Source organism: Sebastes umbrosus, chromosome 10, assembly GCF_015220745.1.
Source record: "Sebastes umbrosus isolate fSebUmb1 chromosome 10, fSebUmb1.pri, whole genome shotgun sequence".
In the NCBI taxonomy this organism is placed as follows: Eukaryota; Metazoa; Chordata; class Actinopteri; order Perciformes; family Sebastidae; genus Sebastes; species Sebastes umbrosus.
This window is the reverse complement of record NC_051278.1, coordinates 11634138-11648175: the sequence shown is the minus strand read 5'-3', so window position 1 is coordinate 11648175 and position 14038 is coordinate 11634138. Positions and strand designations below refer to the sequence as shown.

At 38.6% G+C, this 14038-nt stretch overlaps 1 protein-coding gene across 3 annotated transcripts in view; it reads right to left on the bottom strand.

Annotated features, from left to right (window-relative positions):
- Window positions 1–13006, bottom strand: part of blnk (B cell linker) — a 33186-nt gene extending 20180 nt beyond the window's left edge. Inside the window, exons 1-3 of one of the 3 annotated variants that reach the window (XM_037782639.1) lie at window positions 12748–13006; window positions 12440–12502; window positions 604–650 (exon numbers count right to left, since the gene is read on the bottom strand). In XM_037782639.1, the coding sequence (XP_037638567.1) occupies window positions 604–650; window positions 12440–12502; window positions 12748–12816 (179 nt within the window). In that variant the 5' untranslated portion in view covers window positions 12817–13006. Of the gene's footprint in view, window positions 1–603; window positions 651–782; window positions 1248–12439; window positions 12503–12747 lie in introns of those variants that run through there. The other 2 variants (XM_037782638.1, XM_037782640.1) reach the window with 2 other exon arrangements.
- Window positions 13007–14038: the final 1032 nt, after the last annotated feature.

Here is a 14038-nt window from a genome sequence, read left to right as displayed (position 1 = left end):
AATAAAATCAGCTGTGATCTTTTAAAATATTGTCCTATGATTATTAACAATTACCATAAACTGTAAGTGTGCGACAGCTTAGCCAGGCTGCTTCTGTCTCTATCTTTAACTCATTTATGTCAGTTTTTTTCAATACCATAGATAAGCAAATGTACACGGTATGATAACCGTCAACTTTAATACCATGGTATATCTTGATACCGGCATACCGTTACAACCCTATATGTAGGTTTTTACTATATACTACACTGAGGCATAAAAAGCATTACCTCCAGTATCCTGTCTCTTGGAATTCATTGCTTTATAATAATTATATTAATAATAATATTATTATTATTATTAATAATAATAATAATAATAATAATAATAATAATAATAATAATAATAATAATAACAACAATAACAATAATAATAATAACAATAATAGTAATATTAATAAACTGACTATCCCATTGGATATGAAGAGTATGCAATGTTTTACTCTCATGACAACCATCAAAATGAAGGTAAGAGGAGCAGTAAATGTGAGGAGGGAGAAAAGGTGTGAAGAGAGGAAGGTGTGATGTGGGTGTTTGATGACAGCGGTTCAACGGTGTTACTTACGGTCGCTGGATGAGACTAAACTTGCTCATGTCAGTGTCAGACAGGTTCTGTGAAAACATCACAGAAATCAATGTAATACAGTGACAAGTGAAAATGAAAGAGTTCTCAAATGACTGTGATTTCTTACAGCAGAAGTGATAATACAAGTGTGTCACCTTCGCTGAATACATGCACTTAACCATGTCACCGTATGAAAGGCTGCAACACAAATACATTCCTGATCGTGCATCAGCTCTTAGCTAACAGGAGATGGCAGCAGCTCCCTGTAAGGGCCACTCCAACAGCACTGTTTGTTTTTCTCATGAAACCCCCATGTTAAACCAAGAGGAAGAGAAACCACTTTATTAGTATGAACTGTACGTACTGTACAGCATGGGAGCTGCAGGGTCAGATATGGTCACCAACATTACATAAATGCATTTTATCTTACAATTGTCAGTATTGCTGGTCAGATACTGCAGCAGAGAGAAGCTGCTGGGGTGTGGTGCCTTTAATAATGGCTCAAAGACAACATGAGATTAAAATCAAAATAACTGAAAACTGATTATCACTGAAGTAATTTCTCATGCAAAAAAGGCAGAAAATGCTGTTTTCAGCCTCTCAAATATGGAGATTTCCTGCTTTTCTCTGTTTTATATTATATTAAAGTGAATATCTTTGGGTTTTGGACTTGTGGCAGCTGCCAATTCTCTGGTGTTTGCTGTTGTTTCCCTTTTCCCTGGTGTTTTTTTGGTTGAGTTGCTGAGCGATTAGAGGGTTATTCAGTTCACCTGTTGCGCAGGGTGTGGGGACTGGCTCTTAAATGATAGTTGAGAGCAGCTTGGTGCATTCCCCTCTTGGCCAATCAGGGTGTAACGACGCCCTTTCTGTAGGGCTTAAAAGAGGAGGGAAACTGCACACCCAGTGTCATTCTGATCTCTCCTTCACTCAATGCAACATGTGTTATCAGCTTTACCAGAAACTCTGGTCTGTTTTGGGCCCTTTTGGGATTCTGTGATCTTTGTGTTTTGTTTGTTGAGAGTGTTGACTCTCCTGGTTGGGGAAACAAGTTAAGTGCCAACCAATTGGGTTACCTGCACTGGGACGTTTAGGTACTATTTGTGCAACGATCTGGCTTGCCTTACAATAGCCTAACGCCTGCAGGCTGTATTTTTGTATTCTATTCATTTGTTGATTTTCAATGAAACCCTTTATACCCATTTCTTTTAGTGTATTTTATTTGGGAAAACTTTAAAGGAGGGTAAAAGGAAAAACACAAACCAATATTTCAGTTTCCTTAATTGTTTGTTAATATAGAGGCATTTGTTCATTATTGAAGAGGCATTTGTTCATTATTATTATTAAGAAGGCATTTTATTTTATATTATTATGTGGATGGGAACTGTTTTTCAGTCTTCTGACTGAACAACTAAAGTCTGGGGAACTCAGTACCGCCACAGACTGACAAACCCAAAGATATTCATCATCATCATCACATTGTCAAAGTTAACGCCGCTAATTTCTTTAACCCATTAACGTAACTTGTGATTTCTAAGTTGTAGCGGGCTCAGTTTTAAAGTTAGAGTGAAGTAGCTGGTATCATATGAAACTCGAAAAACTAAAGAATCCATTGATACCAACTATGTCATACTAGCTTGTCACGCAGGAGGGTAAATAACATTCAAAACTTGTGCTAAATTTTGGCGAGGAAAAACTGGCATGGCCATTTTCAAAGGGGTCCCTTGACCTCTGACCTCAAGATATGTGAATGAAAATGGGTTCTCTGGGTACCCACGAGTCTCCCCTTTACAGACATGCCCACTTTATGATAATCACATGCAGTTTGGGGCAAGTCATAGTCAAGCCATGTTATGATTTGAGCATTTTTTTAATGCTAAATGCAGTACCTGTGAGGGTTTGTGGACCATATTTGTTATTGTTTTGTCTTGTTAATTGATTTCCAGTAATAAATATAGACATACATTTGCATAAAGCAAGCATATTTGTCCACTCCCATGTTGATAAGAGTATTAAATACTTGACAAACCTCCCTTTAAGGTACATTTTTAACAGATAAAAAATGTGAGATTAAATATTTAAATCGATTGACAGCCCTAATTTAAAGACATCACCTTGAACGTTGAGAAACTGTGATGGACATTTTTCACTATTTTCTCACATTTTTATAAACTAAACAATTCATCGATTAATGAATGACATAGAACTGACAAACATAATCTCTAAATAAATAAAGATAAAAAGATGTGTTGCTGTTGCCTGGTTTCTCTTGTGTGAATTGAAACAGCTGACCTTCAAGTAAAGAGCTTGCTCCCGTAACTAAAAACCCACCACCATATTACACACAATTTCCTAAATCACCAAGCATTTGAAAAAGTTTATCTGGTTGCCCGCTGCTGCATTGGGATTCTGTGTTGCATTTAACGTCTGCTTTGCAGTATAAGGCAATTGTGATTCGCAAATGAAAGGAAATGATTACCATAAAATATGCAACAAAATCCCGCTAAATTATGTATTCCCCACTTCATTCATAATTCATTGCTCTGGGTCGTTACTCGTTTCTGTTTTATGTTTGTCGTAATGCGATGAAGATCCATGACAGCAAATGTTTGTGAAAATTTGGATGTTTTGCGTTGAAGTTTGTTGGGTGTCAAATGAACAAACAGAGAGAGGCTTGTGATAAGAAGGTATGAGGTATGAATCTAATATGGCTAGTTAATTTACACATGAATAATGTATGGAGGCCCTTTATCTGCAGACTCTCCTGTGAAACAAGTGTAATGATATACTGTTAAGATGCATACAGTTGATTAAATAGTAGTTTTTCAAAGCTGCTTGTGATTTGATAATGTAGCTCACATATAGCGAGTGAATATGGGAATGTAGGTGCAACAAAAGCATTACCTCTAGCAGAATAGTAGAGTGAAGCCCTTTAAGCAGAGCTTGTGATTTAATCATTTGTAAATCAGAGAGCGAAATCACTTAATATGAAAGGCTTTACCTCCTTCAAAGAACTGAACCTTGGCCCCACAGATACACACTTGATCGTCCCACTGGCTTACAGGAGAATATCGCTATAAAATCAGACTTAGCCTTTTGACACAGAATAAAATATCAAATAGTCCGCCCCAGTGGATACTCAGGCGCTGCTCCGACATTGAATTATTTATAGGAGCGTCTGAGCTTGTTCAAATGAGACACAACAGCTCGACAAGCCGCAGCCTCTCCTTTGTACTGAGCAATGACATCTTAAGTTTTTACACGATTTTATAACGTACATATAGACCAATAATTAGCATATGTGAACAGAGACTATGGTCTCCGTGGAACTATCTTTCTCAAGCTGGAATTCTTGTTTTCAATGATTTGTGTGAATAGCAATGTGTGTGCGCGCCAAATTTTTGAGTTTAAGATTATTTGAATTAACGTTCTATTGATCCTCGTAGATATATTTTTTCTATTCTCTTTAAAGCCAACATATGTAGAATATTCAAATATCAGACATTGACACCATTTTGTGATTGTATTTGCAGGGCTACAAGTCTACAGTTAAATGTTAAGCGTTTTTTACGGATTGCCTCGTTTCCCAGCATTGTGGACGCTTGATGGGGTGTCACTAGACACAAGGCACCTGATTGGACGAACGCTTTCCCTCGTGGGCTGCTGCTCTTAGCTTTCAAATGGAACCAACATGGCGGCTCGTTTGGAAAATTTCTTCTCTTATTTCACGAATATAGTTCACCGAAATGTGTTTCTGAAAACATTTTATGTGAGAAATAAGCCATGCAGGAGCTGAATATATCTTTATTTTGGAACGACAACGCTTAGTTTAAAAGTTTCTAGGGAGTTTCCAGAGGTGGCGAGTTGCCTCGGACGCCTGTGTTTTGCACAAAGTAGCCTAGACCTCAACTTTATGCAAATAAGGAGCGGGCGATGTGACGCCCCGTCTCTCGAATTGCACCGCCACGCTACCACACTAGCATTGCACGGCTGCTTACATACACAATGAATGGGAAGTGTGGAAAGGATGGAGCCTGTGGACACGTACCTTAACAATGCTAACATGCTGTTTCTTAGCAAGTATAATGTTTATCATGTTCACCGTCTTAGTTTAGCGTTTCAAGCTGGTTGTAATATCTGTAAAACACTGAAATGTCAACAGTCTCTACCAAATTGTCCCGGTTTTCACCACAATTAAAATAATAATATTATACTTGTTTTCAGTGCTTACAGAGACATTTATTACCAACTCATTATCACCCATAATGCACCACACGTCTGAATTCAGCACTGATTTGTCTGTATGTGCGTCAATCTATCAATGAGTCGTTGTCAAGGCTGTTGCTATGATGCCAGCGGCTCTTTACTCTAATGGTTAGCTGTCATGCCAAAGAGAAAGTTGGTCTTTTCTAAAGAGCTCCAGGAGGCTACTCCTTCCTTCGTGAAGTATTAAGACGGCCAGATATCAATACACAATATCTGGCAGAGGATGTGTCACAGTCGGCCATTTAGCTGGCAGCCTGCTCTTGTGCACACCGGCAAATACATTGTGTTTTGTTTTAAATGGTATCTGACAATCGATAAATATGTTATATTACACCAATTGCAATTTCTGTGATGTGTTGTGTTTACTAGTTATTATATCGTTTTCAAATAAACTATATTTTGGTGGATTTTGGGAGACAAAACATCATTTTTCGTCTGCTGAGGCGCTGTCCGTGGCCTTGGTGCATACATGCAACAATGCAGTATACTTAAAGGGTCCCGGTTTGAGGGTTTGAAAATATGGTTACAAAATTAGTAGTTAACACAAAGTACAGCTAAGGCTACTGGAAATAGTTTTGAAGATATTTCAAAACCAAAATATTGGACAAACAAATACAAATGTGACCTGCTGCTGGCGCTGGAGAACAAGTCAGGATCTCACCAGACTCATTAGGATTCATCCTTTGGGTACCATGAATCTATATACAAAATGTGACACCAATTCATCCAATAATTGTAGAGATATTTCAGTCTGGACTGAAGTGGTGGACCAACATTGCCATCCCTAGCGCTGTGCTACTAGCATGGCTACAATAAAAGACATTTGGGGTGGATATAGATTGCCAGGATTGTTTCTTTTGTCTAAAATGATGCCATCATCATTATGTTAAAGATACAATAATTATGTAAAATTCTACATGTAGCAGCTTTAAATCGAACAACCTACTGTAATATACTCCATATGCTAAACATTAGCATATTCGCAATGGATAGATCTATGTCCTCGAGGTTCAAAGATGTCTTTGCTGTCAGACATCTCTGCAGATGTTGGGTAAGATGACCTCAGGCCCAAACAACAAAAAAGCTTGGTGCAAAGCTGCCAAAGTTTAAAGCACATAACGTGGCAACTACCCACATTTTGCAGCTCTTTCTGTCTGTTCTGTCGGGGTTAAATCTCAGTACAGAACAGACACATGTGCCTGGCTGTCTGCGTCTGTGCTGCTGGCGTGGCAAACAGCACGTGGAGGTGTTGACGCGTGGTGGAACATTTGTTAAAGCTTTCCTTTGAAATGAGTTCCATTTCACGACAGAGAGAGCAGCTTCGCAGCTACATGCCCACAAAATTAGCTTTGGTTCTTTCACAGCAGCTGTGCAAAGTCTCATGACTGTCATTATGTGAGAGGCTTCCCACATGTTCACTAATCTACACCGAACGTAACAAAATCACTAGTGTAACTCTGATTCTGGTTAAAGGTCTTTTTCTCCTTTAACGCAGTGGTTCTTAACCTTTTTCCTAAAGGGACCCCTTTTTCTATCATTGAGTAAACTGACGACCCCTGACTAAGTGAAATATTTATGGATATTTTATATTATAGTCAATGCATAACAATAACAGTACAGAACTAAGTATTCTTTTCCTTTTTTTAGATATTTAAAAATGTTTTTTTGTATTTTGTTAATTATAATACAGCGGTTTTTAATATCAATGTTATATGGGTTCCTGTTTTTAATTTTCAACCCACCTGTGCTTTTATTTATGTTATTGTATATCTCTTCTCCTTTGTTTTATTTTATTATAAGCACAAATAATGAAGTAAAGAACTAAACAACTGATAAACTATACGATTAACCCAAATAATGAATGTAATAACTGCAGGAAGTTTGTGTAGAACGAGTGATTTGGATGATTTTTGAGATTCTTACCTATGAATATTGTATCAGAGATGAGCTTTCCTGTTATTTTTATTAACATTTAATACAATTATTTGTCTGTATTATGTATTTTTAAAATATTTAACAGTAATACATAATTAATAGGCTTTTTTTTTGACAAATTCAGTGTTTTCTTCTCCCTGACGCTCATTGTTCTATTAGCTCTTAGCTTGTGTTCAGGTCTTCACCGTGCTCTTATCCTGTTTATATCTTAAATAATCCAAACTTTTAAAATAACAATTTAATTTAATTTTCTTCACAGAAATGAAGGAAATTCTGAGATATAGGCCACCTGTATATTTTTGAAAAAGGTTGTCTTACACCTCTTAAAATGAAGAAGGCCGCGTGACCCCTGCTGAAGTTTTGGCGACCCCTAGAGGGAGTCGGGACCCAGTGCTTTAAGACACTAATATGTTGCTCTGTTTCCTCTATTATCCATTACAAAGGGGTCTGCGTCAGAATTTTAATTAGATTTATCAAGGCTACAGTTGTATACATATTAACATCTATAATCTCTGTTGAAAAGTATATTTGTTCTTTCTCTTTTTAACTACACACATTTTACAAAGCACATATCATTTGTATTTCACTGTAGATGTTCGATACCAACAACAAAGCAATCATGTGTTATATTTTGCTGAATGTGTGTGCATATAGGCTGTCCTTTACTTTACTTTGATTGTGACTTCCTCACACAGCAGCCGCACACACAGGCAGCGTCACAAAGATAGAGGCTGACAGTTCTTCTGATCTACTACATATCTCTTTTAACCTGTCTACCTGTGTGAGCGAACATGGCATCAAAGAGATGGAGAATACCTTTATCTATACGCTGTGCTGACTGACTGTCATTCCCATCCACACTGTACTATACAGCCACCCACCACTCCAACAGGGCTGGATTGTTTTCATTCTCACCGCTAAATGAAGAGATGTTGTAGGTGGAATGTGAAGAAGGTGCATTCGAAGCACAGCCGATGTTGTCTTATTTAGATCTGTACTTACTTGAGCCCGTTTACTTGAGGATTTTTATGCCCTTTGCTCCATCTACTGTATAAACATCATATGAATATGCAAAGTAAGCCAAAGGCAATGCTCAGCAGCAGCAGTGCACTCGCTGGATGACATTCAGAGCCCACAGTACAGGCGCTCTCTGCCCTCAGACACATGCTGAGTTACTGATGAGTCAAACAGAACTAATAATAAACAATTATTCCTCCTTTTCTGCTGCGTTTCTGGCAGACTGGTTGCAGTGAAGGCATACCGCTGCCCTACAACATATGTCCATAGACTGTATATGAGAAGTGGATGTAGACTATGACATCACCCATTGGTTTGTGGGCGTTTTGAAGCCGTTGCCATCTTGGTTTTTGGCACCCATCATATTCGTGGAGAGGGTGGAGCTAAGTACAACCGAACGCTGAATAAGACATTCTTAGACAACCAAAATGTTATAGTTAACTAATAACGGGCAAAGCCTAAGAGACTAGTTCCAAAACGCACTGAAGCACACGGATTTAAGGCAATCAACTTTATTAGCAGACTAACGTTTCGACGCCATCTGCGTCTTCATCAGAGTCAAATAGATATGAGGCTCTCATTCTCTTAAATAACCTCCCCTAGATAGGAACTGATTCAGCAAAGGCTGGAAAAATGGGGAAGGAACAATAAGCTGCATGTAGGCAGGGTAAACAATCATATATCATATAATAAAAAAAAAGAGAGAAGAAAAATTAAATATATGATCAGCTATTTGTGACTTATAATTCACTTTCATGAACTGAAAACACATTGTGGAAAAAGTCAAAAAGGCAGACAACTCCCAGACCGGACAACGCCGTGGTAGCGACCTGTCAATCACAAGGTAGCCACTCCCTAAAGCATACCCTGCTTTATGGTCTATTTGACTCTAAATGGGACCATAATTTACTAAATGAACAGCATGCTGTATTGAAGAAGACTTGAAACTAGCGATTGAGACCATAAACTCATGTTTACAATGTTTACTGAGGTAATAAATCAAGTGAGGAGTAGGCTCATTTTCTCATAGACTTCTATACAATCTGACTTCTTTTTGCAACCAGAGGAGTCGCCCCCTGCTGGCTGTTAGAAAGAATGCAACTTTAAGGCACTTCTGCATTGGCTTCACTTTTCAGAGGTTGCCCACTGGATGTAACAAAATGCTTGTACATGTCTTCAACTCTGATTTAAGGTGACCAAAGACAAACTTCCCCCCTTCGAATAATGTAAATACAGCTTTCTAGTGTCAAACTCAGCACTTTCTTCATTCTGCACAGTGAAGCTCGGAGCTTATGTTAGCAAAACACATTTTTGAGTGAATGGGTTCTCGGAGTATCAAAATATATGCGTAAGTAAATATCTGTTTTGTTTCACTGTTATCCATAATACAACTGTGGCTGATACACTAAAGCAGCGGCGCTTGCAGTTGGTGTTGTAAAATCCTCCTGCAACAGGATGTGACATTTCTCTGCCAGAGGTAACAGTCGGCCGTTTGTCATAAATAGAAGAGGAACTGGATGGTTACAATGAGCAGGAGCACTCATAACTGAAGAGGTGAAGAGTGCCACCTACTGAATTCGGAGATAAAACACTTCTAAACCTGACAAATGGCTTTACAGTAATGACTTTTTAGAGCTAAAGGATGAGGATGCAGATGGCAGATTAAATATTAACACTGCTCCGTCTGACACACATGGTGAAGTATGCGGTGAGGACAAGGTACAAGGACACACAAGGACAAAGAGACAAATCACTCTTTATACACACAAAAGGCTCTCTCTTTACAGTATACTGGTCAGGTAATCCATTAACTCACTGGTTCTCAAACTTTTTTCTGTCATGCTGCCCTTCAGAAGCTGAAAAAAAGAAAAAAAATCCATGCTGTCACCCCTTCCTTCATCAATCATTAAAAATAATTTACTTATCTTTTTGTTTTTGGTACTTTCCTTATTGCTTTTTCCTTCTTTCTTTTTTTTTGTATGTGTTTCATTTATGTTTCTATCGGATTGAATTCATTTATATGTATAAATGTAATTGTTTATGAATTAACTCTGCTTATTTAATAATTTGTTTATACAATTATTTCTGTGATTTATTGGATTTTGTACAAAATGCCAATAAAAAGACTTTGAGCAAAAATAAATAAATAACGGGGAAAGCACTAATAAAACGAGCCAAATTGAATTTGATTTAAATAAACAAAAGATTCAGGTTAGCAAGATAGCCTTGCTATCAGAACCACTGAGCTAATTATCTGTAACTAACTACAAATGTTAAATTGATCCTCACTTGATTTGTCAATATAATTCCCCATTCAATACCGAGGCATCTCCATCATTGCACATACTCCTAAACAAGGCTGTACGTTGGCTCAGCGGTGCTTTGAGCTAAATCAGCATGCTAACATGCTCACGATGACAAAGCTCACATCCTCACGATGACAAAGCTCACATGCTCACGATGACATAGCTTACATGCTGATGATTAATGCCAAATTCACACCAGAGCGAGCTGCCATGAAATGTCTATGGAAAGCTGCGGTGGCCACTCCCGGGCTCGAAGTGTGGTCAGTAAACAGATCCTGTGACTCCTGTGACATGTTGACCTGTGTTACAAATAATTTCTTCCGGCCTGAAACACATGAGCACGCCTCCCGGCCACAGAAAAATGTAATTACTAAGCTCTCTGTCATTCTTGCACCACTCTATAAACTCCAGTATGTACAGAAGTGACCACATCCCTCCAGTCCTCCATGACCTCCACTGGCTCCCGGTTAAACATGCAGATTCTCCTCACCACCTACAAATCCCTCAAGAACCTGGCTCCCCTCTACTGTACCTCTCCGACCTACTCCCAAAAGCACGCCCCCTCCCTTTGCCTCAAGTCTGCAGATGTCAACTTCAGCAAGCCTCTAGGACCAAACCTGAGTCTCCCTCCCTTTCCCTCTCTGTGGAGCTCATTACCAAACCACATCAAAAACGCCCCCACATTGTCATCATTCAAAAAGGCCTTCAAAAACCCACCTCTTCAGACTTTCCTTCCCCAGCTAAATCCCCCTCTCCACATGTTTTTATTTCCAAGTCGACACCATTTTATTCTAATCTATCCTAATCTTTTTTCTGTCTGTATTAAAGAGTTTACTGCTTGTATTTTATTCTTTATTTTATTCAACAGTATGTAAAACGTATTTAAGGATTTTGAGGAAGCTATATAAATCTGATGTATTATTATTATTATTAAATACAGAAAACAAAAGTCCACACTTTCAGGTGTATGACTGTGAATGTTCGGCTCTGCAGCCTTGGAGCTGGTTAAATTGAAAGTGTGTTTATAGCCAGCTGTGCAGCCATGGTGAATTATTCTCGTTCGATATGAGCGTGGGTTTACCTGCAGCTTAATAGAGCCCGGCTGGCTCCGTAGCTATGGGATCTATCAGTCAATACACATACTGCATGTATATGTATTTTTCAGATGTGCACCGGTAACTTGCTCATCAAAGCCTCGGCTCTGAAACATTAATCATTTTGACTCATAAAAATCCACAGTGAGCATATTTTGGGGGGAGATAAGCCTGCGAGATATGGAGGGGTGGGGGGAAGGGATATGATACAATATCCCACCTAAAATGTTATCAGCTCAGGGTCAGTGAATAATGAATAGAGGATTAGATTGATGCTCTCATTTGGTAGCGGGAAGAAGTGGCCACTAAAAAGACGCATATGAATGAATGCTTCTACTTCACTGAGGTATTATTATGGATCCTTTAAATACTAAATATTAGGAAGTTATAACCCGTGCTTCAGTTATTTCACTGCATAAAATCCTCGTTAGACAGTCCCCCTCCCTTCCCTCGTGTCTCAAGCAGATTTAATGATACTTACTTAATAAGTAGGGATCACAGCTTTATTATCCCCCGAGTCTCATTTCACAGTTCTTACTCTCTCCCACTGACACACACTGCACTCATTGTGTCAGTGTGCCTCTCAGAAACATGGCAAAGGCCCTCAGAGAGTGTACACACACACTGTAGACAATGCAATGTGTGCCATTTCAAAGCAGAAGTTGCAAGTGATGTACTCACTTCCATATTGGGAGGAGCACTAATTACGAACCGAAAGAGTGGGGGAAGTAATACAAGCAAGTTGGTTTAGTCATGATTCATGTCCAGTAAACTCTCCACTGTTTTTCAACTTTGGACAAAGTGTTGCAGTACAATTTAAGATTCATAGGAAGGCTTCAATTTACTAAGGAAATATTAATTTGAAGGTTTAGGCTTAACAAGAAAATAACATATTCTTACAAACACATTTGACTTTAAAAAGAATAATGAGGATGTTGTAAATGTTTGGCATTGTAAACTATTTTGTTTTTTTTAGCAAAACAGACACAAATAGCTGGAGGAAATATAATCATCCGGCTGTTTTTAATACCATAATCATAATAATAATTGCTCGGGAGGATTTGTCCATTTTGATGTAATTAGAATAACAAACTGAGCACAACCAACAACCCAGATATGAACCTGAACGGATTAGCAGATTATGTAACTGCAAGAGGGACAGAGCGAGTATATTTCTGGAAAATTCAGGTGAAAGAAGGGAAATGTGAGGGAGTAACTCACCAGAAATCTTTGTCCATCAATATTCAGTCTGATTACGGTGGTAGCACATTCTTGCATTTTGTTCTGCGGGCAGTAAACATGGATTTACTCACCTGAATTTACATTTAACTACACAGATGAACTGAATTTAATTCCATAATATGTCTTCTGTCATCTTATTTCACATTATGTTTATTTCACCACTTGCTTGAGCAGTATACGACCAATGTGTATGAAGAGAAACACTCAAACGTGACATTACACATTAGATAGAATGAACGACTTAACTTTTAAATGATGAGAAAACAGGACCATAGTCTTGTACTCACCTTGCACATAAAGAAGGCTACTTGCGCCGGGTCCCACCCCTCCCACTCCTCTCTGGACGGCACGTTCATTTTTGTCTCAACAGGGAACCTCTGAGCAGTCGTGTGTGTTTGGATGTACAGTAATGGACTGACCCGTCACGCACCGCGGCTCCAACACAGCAGAAAGCTTCAACAAGGAGAAGTACACACAGGGAGGTCACCTCATTAAAACCAACACATTCTCTCCGTCTCTCTCTCATCCATAAGTAATGTGGCAATTCATGGTATTTCCAAAGAAATATAAATCTGTCACTAAGATTGCATTGAGGCATCCACAAAAGGGAAGCAGGGACTTCCTCAATGTCATATATAAAAAGTGTTAAGTAACCAAAGTGTCATAATAGAGTGTGAGTTGACTTTCACCTTCCAGCGCACACTTCATTTACAGTCAAGCAAGAGTGAATTTATCGTACATGAATTTTCATTTCAAGGTGTAATCTTATTTAAGGTGCAAGACTATTCTGACTCCATAGGGGGAAAGATCGCTGAAGTGGTAATAATAGCTGCACTATCTTTAATGAAAGTTGAGTTTGTTCAATCAAAGTTTCGGAAATTTTCAGTCAGACGGTTGTTCTTTTTTTTGCTGTTGACTAATCTAAAGAGCTAAAGTTAACTAAAGTTACAAGAAATATGACTGTGGTCAGACATGTCAAGAGAAACAGATCTAAAAATATGTTAAAAGTCCTAAAATTAAATGGATTTTGGGGGTTTTATCAGATTGAGTCATACCAAATTCGATAATTTAAATATTATTTTTGGATGTACCAGTCAGTACTGGATGACTCATGCTTAGATAAAGGACAAGGAAGTATCTAACTTGTGATTTAAAACAAATATAAAGGAAATACGCTTATGTGCTTTCTTGCCGGTGTTACACCAGAATCTGTGACCACTGAAATCTGTGGCGAGGTCACCGTTTCTGATGACTGTCAGAAAATGTGACCCCACCGTACCTGTATAATAAATGAGACAAATATGTGACACAAAACTAAATTGTTTAAAGGGACTGTTTGAAACTTCTTACATGTATAAATCAATCCGGGTCGGTCTCCCATGCGCGCTCGCGTGTGGCTACACTGTTCGGACAAGACTCCAACATAAACTACATGGAAGCACCAAAACCACAAAGTTATATCTAGTGAAGCCCGTCTTGCTAAACAGTGTTGGCCGCGGTCGGAGGACGCGGGGGAGACCGTAGCTTTGATCTCCAGGGGGTCTCTGTTGTACTCTGCTCTTCTGCCTGCCTGCCTTT